The following is a 13,054-nucleotide window of genomic DNA, read 5'->3' as shown; positions in this document are numbered from 1 at the left end:
CTCGCATCTGTAAGATAAATGCACAATTATAAAATGTATGGTCTCAGTACACTGCTATCCATTTCTGCATAATGCGAAGGCCTCCTTCCTTTTAAAAATAAAGAACTGTTTAACTGTGCTAACTGTCATTAACTGTCAACTGCCATTAACTGTCAACTGCCAACTGTCTTCAACTGCCAACTGTCTTTAACTGCCAACTGCAAACTGTCTTTAACTGCTAACTGCCAACTGTCTTTAACTGCCAGAGTACAAACAGGTACCATTTTTACAGTGTAGCCTGTAAAAAGGGTTTTGAATCCAAAACATGAGAATATCATGGAAACCACAGCTGTAAAGGTATATAAATAGCCTGTGGTTTTGCGTCTCATCACCAATGATAATGAATCTGGCAGACATAAGGAGCGTGATAATTAACCCACTTTGGTTTGGTTTATGCTTAACGCTGAATTGACATTGAAATTGAAATGAACACTGGGGTCAGTATGATTACTTCATGTACTGTATATTTAATCCTAAGCAAGACTTAAGCCTGTTGTAAGACACACTGAGCACTTTATCTGTCCTGTATGTGGCTAACTGAGAAATAACCACAGCACAGTTTGATGTTTTATGAGAAAAACTTTTCATTTTAAATTTAGCAAAAAGATCTTCAGAAAACTAGAGAAACAGAGAAATGTCCAAACGGGGTAGAGTAATGTGTAGGGAATCCGCTCCACTTCTGCCCAGCCAGAGAATCTGTGGCACGGGACGTTTCAGACACACACCGGTCATGTGACCCCCTCATCGCTCTCTTTCATGCTGGAATTGCATTTTTCCACCTCAGTTCCCTGCTATTGGGAATGTCGGAATGTCCGATGGCAGCTGCCAGACTGTCCCATCACTGCAGTGAGGACGTGGGACCTGAACGTCCTCTGACAGCTGGCTGCTTGCCCTCACTCTGCGCACCACATCATCGACCCAATAAGCTGGAATCAGGAATGACATCACTACAGCCAACAGGCATCCAGCCCACTAGGGGGTGCTAGTGAGCACAGAGCAGAGTCCTGTGACAATGCAGTGTCCCTCTTTGCAAAGCTGGGGCCAGCTGTGCGTCAGCTCACACCTGGCACAGGTATGCTCTACAATCCTACACAGGCCACAGGATTGGACATCGTGTAGGTGAGACCGTCAGTCGGATGCAACGCCAAGAAGCCTGATAGAGAAATACCTCACTGAAAACGTGTAACGTAAAAAAAGACAACAACGAAAATAAAAGGACACACTGTCCTTGATTTGAGGAACCAGTCTAATGCAAGCAGCAACCCAGCAGCCAAGTGAGTGCCAACAGCTCCCCCTTGTGGAGAATATTCTACTTGCTTAAGGTGAGTGAAGGTCTATGAGTTGCTTTGCAAAAACAAAAAAACACGGATTCTTCATTTAAAGTGTGAAGCGCCTCATTCTTCGCCATGTCGACGGGTACATGATACAGTACGGAGTGTGAGTTCTCAGGCTGTGGGACGGTTTGGGATAAGGCTGTGGGACCGTTTGGGATAGCTTAATTCCCACATCCGGATCACTCGGAGCGAAGGAGACCGATCTTTCCCCCCCCGTTCCTGCTCAGAATACCGCATTCGATGCAACGCAGTTGCTTGAGAACATTGACACTACAAGCCTACACCAAGCTTCTTAGTCCCGCTGAGATTATCTACAAGTATGTACAATTATCACAAAGATGGAAGAAAATAAAACATGAAAATAGCCCTCTTCAGTACACGTGTAAAGAAGTAAGCAGTACGTGACTGACACGCACAGTACATCTTCTTAAAATGTTCTCGGGATTAAAGTATCCTTTTCAGTCACCTTAAAGCCACTCTCTCACTCCAAAAAAAACAAACAAAGACAACAACAATTTCATTCTCCTACCCCCATACAGAAGAGAGAAGGTTACCTGTGTGTGCTGGCACATAGTAATGTTTTTAAAAAAATAAACATATTTGCTTTATCTACAAAAGTACCGTCCATCCATCCTGCCCTGAACTCAGGGACAGGCAGATCCCCAGATGCTTCATCTGAGACAGACCATGCTGAGAGCAGAGACCTTCTCAGGGGCTGAGACAGACCGTGCTGGGAGCAGAGACCTTCTCAGGGGCACACAGCTACATTCCAGGGGCAACGCTGTGTATGCTTGGTTTTCTCTGAATCAGTCAATGAGTCAGTCACTCTGAATGGTTTTGTAATAACTTTCTTAATATACAAAAACAGATCACAGCAAAAAAAAAAAAAAAAAGGTTTTCACCCAGGGTACTTGTGCAGCTTGTAGCTGTAGCTTGTGACTTCAACAAAAAGCTCAGATCAAATAGATTATTTAGACCATTTACATAATTAGAAGCAGAAGATGGCATGATATCTGTCCTCCTTGTACACTTCTGGTGTACCGACTCCTCCTACAGCTCTGCGGAGGTGAGATAATACTGATGAACAACCTGGTCCAATATTCATCCATATTTATCATATTTATGTACATTTATCAACGGTGGTATCCCAAGTTAGTCTTGCCCTTATATTACCTTCTTTTGTGGAGGTGAATGAATCTTTGATGGATTACATTCCTGGCAACAACACTTTAAAGGTACCAAGGTAAATATGAACATGGGCCTTGATCAGTGGGGTTGTTATTGAGACTTTTGATTGGACCATGTGAGTTGTTTTTCAGTAACCTAAAGCCCATTGCTTTTCTTGTTTTGTGTTTTTAAGTTTTAAAAGATGAAAAGCCAATTCAAAAGGAGGGCCAGAGGTGTGGGGGGAGTCTTGTAAGTTTTAAAAAGTTTCCAGCACTTCTTCTCGCTTACACACCGGTCCAAAGCAACTGAACCGAACCGAACCTCACCGAACCGCACTGCACGCGGTCTCAGAAGTCAGAGTCTGCGTCCACCAGCTCAGCGTCCATCAGATTGGTCCGGGAGTGGATGGGTGCGAGTCCCGCCCTCCTGCCCTGAGTCCTCCCCCTCCCAGAACCCCCCGCGGCGGGGATCTCCTCCTGCGCAGTGCTCCGGAACATTCCGCCGTCGTACCGCTGCCAGGGCGGGGCGTAGGGGTAGCCACCGCCCCCCGCCAAGCCCAGGCTCCGCCCCCCCGGCCGGCTGTTGCTAAGAGACGGCGGGTCGTCAGCCCTGTTGTCCAGACGGAGTCCGGGATGCCGGCGGTGCTGGTCGGAAGCGGACGGGAAGCCCAGGCCTCCGTAGCGCTCCTGGTACGGGAGAGGGTGCGAGGGCCGGAACTCCGGGAGCGACCCCGGGAGCACTTCCTCCTCCTGCGGCCGCCCACTTCCTGCGGTCACCAGGCTCCGGTGGAAGGGCAGTTTGGGGAGGCGGGGCACGGAGCTCGGAGGGGGGCGGTCGGCCCGGTCTCCGCGGCGACGGTCGGGCTCCTCCTCCTCCTCAGGTCCGAGCGGACGCACCTCCTTCTTCCGCCTCCTCTTCTTCCTCTTCTTCTTCAGCATCTCCGGGGAGATCTCCGCCTCGACCATCCAGAGACGAGCTTTCCTGTCCTCAGGGGGGACTGAGAGAGGGAGGGAGAGAGAGAGAGAGAAAGAGAGCAAGGGGGAGAGAGAGAGGGAGGGAGAGAGGGAGAGAGAGAGGGATGGGGGTGGGCAGAATGAGAGCGAGAGATGGGGTGAGAGAGAGAGAGAGAGGGAAGAGCCAGTGTGCTTAAATGTGCACAAAAGCCCCACAGCCTCGTCCTCTGTGCCCCTACGCACTGCGCCCACTCAGAAGCGGTAGTGAGCACTCTTTGGACACAGGACCCAGGGTCCGGCAGCCCTACCCCTCCCTGGGCTGGAGGACAGCTCACCTGGCGTTCCCGTGGGCGTGACGGAGATGTCCTGGGGCAGGATGGCTCCTCGTCTGGCCACCATTTTGGTGACGTGCTGAGCCCAGGCGGAGGACATGTCGTTGGACGGCTCGTTCAGGTCAAAGTTAATGCCGGCTGGGCGGGACAGAGAGGCGTGGTCACGGCTTGGTTATTAACAGCACTGCTGAACATGGCTTACAACTTGATCGGGAACACGAAAATAATTTTATTGATGAAATTGTTTATGATAAGGTCATTTTTGCCCGCGGGACAGCGGTGGTCGGCTCCTGAACTAAAAATGGAGGAAGCAGAAAACTTCCCCCTTAAACAGGTTCAAGACCAATAATCAGTTTAAGGGGACGTTTTCTGCTTCCTCAGTTTTCAGCTCAGCAGCCAACACTCATAATAACTTATTAACAATATCAGGCAACAGCAAAAAAGAAAGCGCTCCTGGTTCTCACCGACGGGGCCGTCGTGGGACACGGTGTGCATGCTGAAGGACAGCTCCTTCTCGGGGTCCTGCTGCAGCTCCTTGCGCTTGGAGAAGGCCTTGGCGATCATCTTACTCTTCTTTATCCTCTTGGGCTCGTCATCGCTGCGGCCCAGAATCCTTCAGCACAAACCGTCATGTGATGCTCGCGAGCCAATCAAACGCCACAACAGCCCTCTGTCATGTGATGCTCGTGAGCCAATCAAACGCCACAACAGCCCTCTGTCATGTGATGCTCACGAGCCAATCAAACGCCACAACAGCCCTCTGTCATGTGACACTCACGAGCCAATCAAACGCCACAACAGCCCTCTATCAAGTGACGCTCATGCACCAATCAAATGCCACAACAGCCCACCAACAGTCATGTGCCACTCCAACAAGCATATTTTTAAACAACATCAGAACAATGGCAAACACGCAGGAACTAGTTCTGTGCATCTAACTAGTGATGTGTTAAATTTCACTGGTGTTAGTGGAATGTCCTGAACAGAGCATTCCAACGGTGATGTCACAATCACTACTGGTGACTGAAGAGTTCGAGAATATCTAGAATAATCTAGAATTCTGAAAGAAAAAGAATCCTGAAATCCCCTTGCCCTTCAGAGGGTTTCGGAGGGCATTGCTCACCTGAACCAGGTGCGCTTCCAGATGAGCAGCGTGGCCTTGGTCCACACCCAGGTGCTCATGGCGATGCCCGTGCCGAACATGGCGAACAGGTTGATCTTCTCCACCAGCAGGCTGGGCCTGTTCTTGATGGTGCACTCTGGGATCGGCTTATTGGTCTGATGGGCGATCGTCACGTTGGCCTCGCAGCTGAACGCACACAACACAAGGAGGTTAATATTTGTCGGACAAACGCGTCACCAGTCAACTGAAGACAAAATCGCCTCTAGCCAAGGGCAACGGCGTTCTCTTGAATTTGACGGTAATGTCATCAGGGAGCGTTGTCACGGTAACGTGCTACGAGCCTTCACTCTCCTGCACTTCACCGTGCTTATGAGCGAACTAGTCGAGCGAACCCCGCTACACATGAGCAGAATGTTCTGAGAGCAACAGAGTTCTAGAACAGCGACTTGCAACAACAACAACAAAAAAAACACTCTTCAAAAAAACAATTCTGCTCTTCAGAGGGTTAAACGGTAACTATGCCCTTCACCAGGCGGGGGAAACTCACAACACGAACTCCCTGAAGCTCCTCTCCCACTCGGCCTGGTTGAAGAAGTCGTAGAAGTGGCAGCCGAAAGTGATGAAGACGAAGCCAAAAGCCAGGAAGCCAAATATTCCTGAGAGGGAAGAGACCGGGAGCGGATGCTGAGAAGGAAAATCTTCTCCAGTTTTCCTCATTTCAGTCTACAGCGCTCCAATTTTCCCATTCGAAAATTATGTGTGCCAAATAAGACAAATCATTCAGGAGCACATTCACTAATTACGATGCGTCAGTGTGCTCCTTAATTTTTCAACTTGGAAAACACTGTTTGTCAAGAGCCCCTATAGGTCACTCATAATCTACACAACAACACAACTACACAACTGAGATTCATCACTGACGCGTACAATCAGCATAAGTACAATACATATTACATAATGAACGCATATTACATAATAAATCGATATCGGCGGTTCAGACGGCCGCGTCTTACCGAGCCTGAGCATGGTCTCGTTGATTTTGCTCGCCGCTTTCTCGCTCAGAAGCCCTGGGTGGTTGCTTTTGATTGAAAACAACGTCATGACGCCTGCAACCACGCAAATAATAATAATAAACAAACACAAGCAGTTTCAGGCCGACTGAGTCTATCTGAGACACATATCCGCTGCTCTCAAAATGCAACTGACTTTTTTTTTTAAAATAAAAGAAAAATTTAATCTGAAGTATGACACTATTTGTTATCTGCGTATAAATAACTGGTGCCTAAATCAGCTGTGACTACAAATATAACAGGACACTCCAACATAGGCAATGAAAACATAGAAAAAAATAAAATAAAAAGCATTTAAATGTTTTAAAAACTTGCAGGTAGATCTTTTAAATCGATAGAGTGAAGACGATAGTCTGCTCACCCTGAATGAGGAAGTAGCCTCCGATGATGAGCACAAGGCCAATGGGCGCCAGCACAAAGCCGGCGCGGTAGTGGTAGTTCTTATAGCCCACGAAGCAGATTCCACTGACCGAGTCTCCGTCCACCTACAACGGCACAGAAAACACATCAACAGCCGACCTCGTCAAAGACCCACCACTGCACATCCACACACAGACTCCACTGACTGAGTCTCCGTCCACCTACAACCGCACAGAGAACACGTCAACAACCGTCCTCATCAACCGCACAGAGAACACGTCGAGAGCCGTCCTGAAATACTCATCACTGCATATCCACAGGATGGCCACGGTCAGCACAAACACAGGCCCCTGATCCAGGATCAGTTTTGACATGTTTACCTGTGCTATGGCCACGGTCAGCACAAACACAGGCCCCTGATCCAGGATCAGTTTTGACATGTTTACCTGCGCTATGGCCAGGATGGCCATGGTCAGCACAAACACAGGCCCCTGATCCAGGATCAGTTTTGACATGTTTACCTGCGCGATGGCCAGGATGGCCACGGTAAGCACAAACACAGGCCCCTGATCCAGGATCAGTTTTGACATGTTTACCTGCGCTATGGCCAGGATGGCCACGGTCAGCACAAACACAGGCCCCTGATCCAGGATCAGTTTTGACATGTTTACCTGCGCTACGGCCAGGATGGCCACGGTCAGCACAAACACAGGCCCCTGATCCAGGATCAGTTTTGACATGTTTACCTGCGCTGTGGCCAGGATGGCCACGGTCAGCACAAACACAGGCCCCTGATCCAGGATCAGTTTTGACATGTTTACCTGTGCTATGGCCACGGTCAGCACAAACACAGGCCCCTGATCCAGGATCAGTTTTGACATGTTTACCTGCGCTATGGCCAGGATGGCCACGGTCAGCACGAACGGGATGGACCAGGTGACCAGGTGGAAGTAGGAGGTCTTCCCAGACAGGGGCTGGTGGGTGGTGCCCAGGGCCTTGAAGGAGGTGTGCCAGGCGTAGGTGAGCATCACGAACCAGATGACCCCCGACATCAGGGAGTAGTACACGATGATGAAGATGATCACGCAGGACAGCGTCTCCGTGGAGCTGGGGGGGGGGAGCGCTGAGATCAGTACCAGACTCACGTTTAAGCTAAAATGTAATCTTGTTCTTGTCTTGCTTTGATTTTCAACTAAACTAAAGTAAATTCCTACCCTGATACATGTGCATTTGTGAATCCAGGCCCCTGATCCAGGATCAGTTTTGTCAAAGATACAGCTGACGGAGAGCTGATCTGAGATCAGTAGAAGCCTCGCATTTAAGCAAAGAAATGATCTTGTTATTGTCTTACTTTGCTTGTAGACTAAACTCAACTAAATTCCCACCCTGATATACGTATTACATGTTTGTGAATCCAGGCCCCTGATCTAGATTCAGTTTGACAGTTCAGTTTCAGCTCACACATTCAGAGATACGGTTGAGTGAATGCTGATCTGAGGTCAGCGAGGAGACTCACGTGGGCTCCCCCAGCCTCATGGTGTTGTCGCTCTTGCAGACGATCTCGGTGCGGGCCCCGTCCATGAACTGGGCCAGCCAACCGATGCTCCCGATGAAGAAGCAGGCGTTGACGTAGAACAGGATGACGGCCGGGTAGCGGTTGGAGTTCTTCCAGTCGGCCAGGAACGTGGCCTGTTCCCAAACATCCAGCAGGGAGGACAGATCATTAAACCCACTGACCATGAGGGTGGAGCCTTCCTATGACATTTCTCATCTTCCTCAAACTAATTACGCTGGACTGATCCACATTACGTCATCTTTAAACAATTAGAGACTTACAGTGAATAGTATGCGGACAGTATGCGGATAGTACGTGTAATGTGATGGGTTTTCAATGTGAATAACCGGGACCTCACCCGTGTGACCAGCGTGTATTTGAATTTGAACGAATGGGCTCTCACTGGTGTCAATTTGAATTTGAATTTGAAAACCTGGGCCCTAATAAGTGTCAATTTGAATTTGAAAAGCCAGCCCCTCACAAGTACGCATTTGAATTTGAATTTCAAAACCTGGGCCCATGCCAGTGTGTATTTGAATTTTAAAATCTGGTTCCTCATCAGTGTGCATTTGAATTTGAAAAACTGGGTCCCCACCAGTGTGCATTTGAATTTAAAAAGCTGCCACTTCACAAGTACGCATTTGAATTTGAAAACCTGGGCCCACGCCAGTGTGTATTTGAATTTGAAAAACGGGTTCCTCACCAGAGTGTATTTGAATTTGAAAAACCAGGACCTCCCCAGTGCATAATGGAATCTGAATTTGGATCACCAGTGTGAAGAGTGTGTATTTGAATCTGAATCTGACTCACCAGTGTGTATCTTAATCTGAATCTGACTCAGCAGTGTGAATCTGACTCTGACTCACCAGTGTTTATTTTGAATCTAACTCTGACTCACCAGTGTGAATCTGAATCTAACTCTGACTCACCAGTGTGAATCTGAATCTTGCTCTGACGCACCAGTGTGAATCTGGCTCTGACTCACCAGTGCGTATCTGAATCTGGCTCTGACTCACCACTGTGAATCTGACTCTTTGACTCACCAGGGTGAAGAAGGTGCAGAAGAGGGTGATGGAGCCGAACAGGGCGATGTAGGTGTGCATGTCGGAGTGCTCCTCCTCGGTGAAGAGGGGGTTGTTGCACTGGATGCCGCAGCCCTCCACGTCCTCGTACCAGCTGTTCTCGTTGTCCGTCTTCACCAGGGGCGCCTCGCAGTGCCCCGACGTGTTAAACTTGATCTTCTGCACCTCGTTCTGTCCGGCAAACGACCCATCGGTTAGTGCTGATCGATTCACCGGAGATTAACCCCATTACCCCAACCCAGGGGTGTCCGGTCTTATTGTTTATTGTTTTAGCCCTGTGCTCAGAAACCTGATTCAGCTTATCAAGGTCTTGATTGTAGACTCTGATCAGTTAATTAGTTGAATCAGACGATACTGCGCTAAAACAGAAACCTGCACCCACACCGGACCTTCTCGGATAAGACCCTGTCCCTGCCCTAACCCCACAGCCCTATTAATCTTTTAGGGAAGGCATCATCACATCTGGTCCTTGCATCCAAATCCAACCCCGGTTTAAATTTCTCCCAGGCAATTAACAGAACAATTTGTGCAACAGATTGGCCAGACTGACCTCACACCTGACTCCCAGGGAAAGGGAGGGTGGCAAACTAGCTAGTTCTCAGCCCCTCAAGGACCATGAGTTGATGATTCCTGCTTATAAGGCTTATAAGATCACAACTACATGATTCGAACGTTTCTAACCAAACATTCCAATGCTGACGTCACAATCATTACAGGTTCTAGAATTTTAATAAAAGTTCATGAACACTGATTTCAATAGAATTTGGAGAAGAAGAAAAAAAGAAAAACATTCCAAAAAAAGCTGCTCTCTTCAAAGGGCAAATGTGGGCTTGTTTTATCATCTCAACAACGCTCACAAAGGATGAGAAGAGCGAAGATAAACAGGGAGGAGGTCTGTTTTGCGTGTGCCTAAATGTTTCAATATGACAGTTTACAGCAGGGGTCACACAGCAGAGCTTGGGCCCGTTCCAATTCAGTTCAGCCGTTCCAGGAAAAGAAGAAAAATGACTGAATAATGCCTCATACAACATTACGAAAACATTCATTTCATAAACTGATTTATAATACATTTCCTGAATCTAATTCAGGGGTGTCCAATCTTATCCAAAAAAGGCCGGTATGGGGGCAGGTTTTTGTTATCGCCTGTACAGCAGTGGTCTCCAACCCTGGTCCTGGAGAGCTACTGGGTCTGCTGGTTTTTGTTTTCACCTTAAAATCAGCACCCTGTTGAGACCCAGATAACCAGGTGAGGGGAGTTAACTGAATAATCAACTGCTCTAATTGATTAAATAAGTGCAGAGTAAGGTCCAGATTTGGAGACCACTGCCCTACACTATCTACGCATTTAATCCAGGTCTGCCTACAGGTTGGTTGAGTGAGGAATTGAAAATGTCGGTAACACAAGATGTAATGTTATGTCACAAGATGACATAACGGATGATATCAGGTTATATGATAATTATGTGATAATTACATAAAACTGTCATACTTTCATCACAGTTTTATATCATTTGGCATAACCTGACATAGGCCGCGTTTCCCGAACGCGTTAAGAATGTTCTTAAGCTAAGAAAGTTCTTAAGGACCTTCTAATTGACGGTCCTTAAGAACTTTCTTAGCTTAAGAACGTTCTTAACGCGTTCGGGAAACGCGGCCACTATCTGTTATGCCATCGTGTGACAGCTGTTATGTCATGTGTACGACAGTGTTATGTCAGCCTTATGGTGAGAGGTCCAAGTGAAGTGTTACAGACATTTTTGATTTTGTTATGTCATGTGTGTGACAGTGTTATGTCAGCCTTATGGTGAGAGGTCCAAGTGAAGTGTTACAGACATTTTTGATTATGTTATGTCATGTGTACGACAGTGTTATGTCAGCCTTATGGTGAGAGGTCCAAGTGAAGTGTTACAGACATTTTTGATTATGTTATGGCATGTGTGTGACAGTGTTATGTCAGCCTTATGAGGGGTTATGCGCGGTGGGGAGGCGCAGGCCGTACCTGGCAGCCCACGGGGAACCGGTCCGGAGTGCACTGGAGGAAGGCGGGCCAGCCCCGCTCCCGCTCCACGATGGCGCAGGGCTTCCGCGTGGCCTGGCAGAGGCTCTGGCTGGGGAGCTCCACTCTCCCGCCGTCACATTTCGGCATGTACACGGCACACAGCAAGGGCTGGATCACCGCCCAGCACCCCGGGGCGTTCCGCAGACCTGAGGAGGGGACACGGGCCGGTGAGTGCAGGGGCATTTATATAGCGCCTTTATCCAAAGCGCTGTACAATTGATGCTTCTCATTCACCCATTCATACACACACTCACACACCAACGGCGATTGGCTGCCATGCAAGGCGCCGACCAGCTCGTCAGGAGCATTTGGGGGTTAGGTGTCTTGCTCAAGGACACTTCGACACAGCCCGGGCGGGGGATCGAACCGGCGACCCTCCGACTGCCAGACGACTGCTCTTACTGCCTGAGCCACGTTGCCCCCTACAGTTGCCCCCTACAGACATACAGTTGACTAGACTTAAGCAGGGGCCAATCCCCGCCCTGGAGCAATGCAGGGTTAAAGGCCTTGCTTAAGGGCCCAACGGCTGTGCAGATCTTACACTGGGGCTTGAACCACCAACCTTTCCGGGTTCCAGTTTTGTCCCTTAGCCACTAAGCTACAGGCTACAGGCTGCTCCTGGTCAGGGGAACCCCACTGATAGGGTCAGACAAATGTATCTGTGTATGTGTATACATCACATTTCCTTTAACACGCACACCACCCAGATTAAACACTTGCACTCCATTAGTGTGCTTGCCCTGGTTTTGACGGATGTTCCATCCAATAATATCCATTAATATGTAATTTTATCAGAAATATGATCAGAAAATGCAGTCCCTCCTCAAGGTAGCATCATGGACTAAAAAGGTTTGGGAACCATACCATCAACACACATGAATGCCACAGTATTGCAGTCATTTGAGTTTGAATGAAATTGCAGCATAAAATATGAAAACCATATACATAAAAACGTCAAATATATTTATGAAATGTACATATATTTAAAATTTTAAATTGTATAAAAATTTAAGTACACACATAAAATAGTTTTGGTCTGTTGTCAGAAGCTAAAATGTAACGCGTGGTGGATGCAAAACAAAACCGTATTAGTTCAATCAAGCCCTGAAATACGTCTATATAGTCAATTCATCGTTGAAAAAATCAATAGTGTTCTAAGTTTTAAACATATTTTAAATTGTAATTTTTACATTATTATGGACATATAATATTTCAGTGAAATTGGCTTAATTGTTGATTGTCGATAATAAATATAAAATTTACTTGACGATGTGGCTACCAACTTTGGTAGATAAATTCATGAGTAGCTCATGGTTGGAAGCTAATGCCTGCGCATGTCTTTCAAACTAGTAATAGTTGTTGATCTATAATCTCAAACAGGTTCTGCCCCAGAAGAGCATCTGTAGCTATTACGAAACTAATTAAGCCACACAGTTTATAAGGCTTACCGGACCACATGGCTAACTTCTCAAAAGCTTCTTCTTGCGTACTCGAATCGTCCGTCAGAATCAGGGACGTGTGAGTGTACGGTAACGGCGAACCGAGGCATGTGTTGTATTTCAGTGCTTCACATGTCGACGATTTCTTGCAATAATCGTTAAACACAGTTTCGTTCTTCTGTGCCGTTACCAGATGAGCGAATGTAAAGGATGCGAGCCATATCCAAAGCATCCCAAATCTTTCAACAAAGGAGCAGCTCCGGGAAGACATCTTGGGAGGCTGAGTCTGTGCAACGTTGTGTCCGCGAGACTCCGCACGTTCCTTGTTTCAACTCGGAGCGTCGCTGAAAAAGTAAAGTTTTACCAGTAAACCGCTAAAGTTAGTACTGCACGTCTAGGTTGCATTTTTTTAACTCGAAAGTAAAAGAAAAATACTTTCTTGCAAATTTCTTATATTCCATTATCGGTGCGTAAATCTTTTTTTTTTTTTTTTAATCCTTCGTTATCTTCAGCCGTGCCCCATTTATATTAATACGTTTCA

General features: G+C 47.4%; 1 protein-coding gene across 1 annotated transcript; it reads right to left on the bottom strand.

Moving 5' to 3' along the window:
• Nucleotides 1-2,887: 2,887 nt before the first annotated feature.
• Nucleotides 2,888-12,821, bottom strand: smo (smoothened, frizzled class receptor). The gene is made up of 12 exons (XM_061251886.1): nucleotides 12,523-12,821; nucleotides 11,015-11,220; nucleotides 8,977-9,186; nucleotides 7,895-8,067; nucleotides 7,266-7,485; nucleotides 6,380-6,503; nucleotides 5,962-6,054; nucleotides 5,496-5,604; nucleotides 4,949-5,134; nucleotides 4,290-4,438; nucleotides 3,829-3,963; nucleotides 2,888-3,537 (listed from the first exon to the last, which is right to left on the bottom strand). The coding sequence occupies exons 1-12, from the start codon at nucleotides 12,782-12,784 to the stop codon at nucleotides 2,888-2,890; spliced, it is 2,517 nt and encodes an 838-aa protein (XP_061107870.1). The 5' UTR covers nucleotides 12,785-12,821.
• Between the last annotated feature and the right edge of the window lie 233 nt (nucleotides 12,822-13,054).

This window comes from Conger conger, chromosome 8 (genome assembly GCF_963514075.1).
Source record: "Conger conger chromosome 8, fConCon1.1, whole genome shotgun sequence".
Classification (NCBI taxonomy): Eukaryota; Metazoa; Chordata; class Actinopteri; order Anguilliformes; family Congridae; genus Conger; species Conger conger.
The sequence above is the reverse complement of the archived record's forward strand: the minus strand, read 5'-3'. Positions and strand labels throughout refer to the sequence as shown.

Excerpts from the sequence above, each read along its gene's own strand:
- smo (XM_061251886.1), bottom strand. The coding sequence starts at position 12,784 with ATGTCTTCCCGGAGCTGCTCCTTTGTTGAAAGATTTGGGATGCTTTGG. Across the intron at positions 8,068-8,976 it reads TCTGCACCTTCTTCACCCTG|GCCACGTTCCTGGCCGACTG; the intron begins GTGAGTCAAAGA and ends GTTTGGGAACAG. Across the intron at positions 4,439-4,948 it reads TGGAAGCGCACCTGGTTCAG|GATTCTGGGCCGCAGCGATG; the intron begins GTGAGCAATGCC and ends TTTGTGCTGAAG.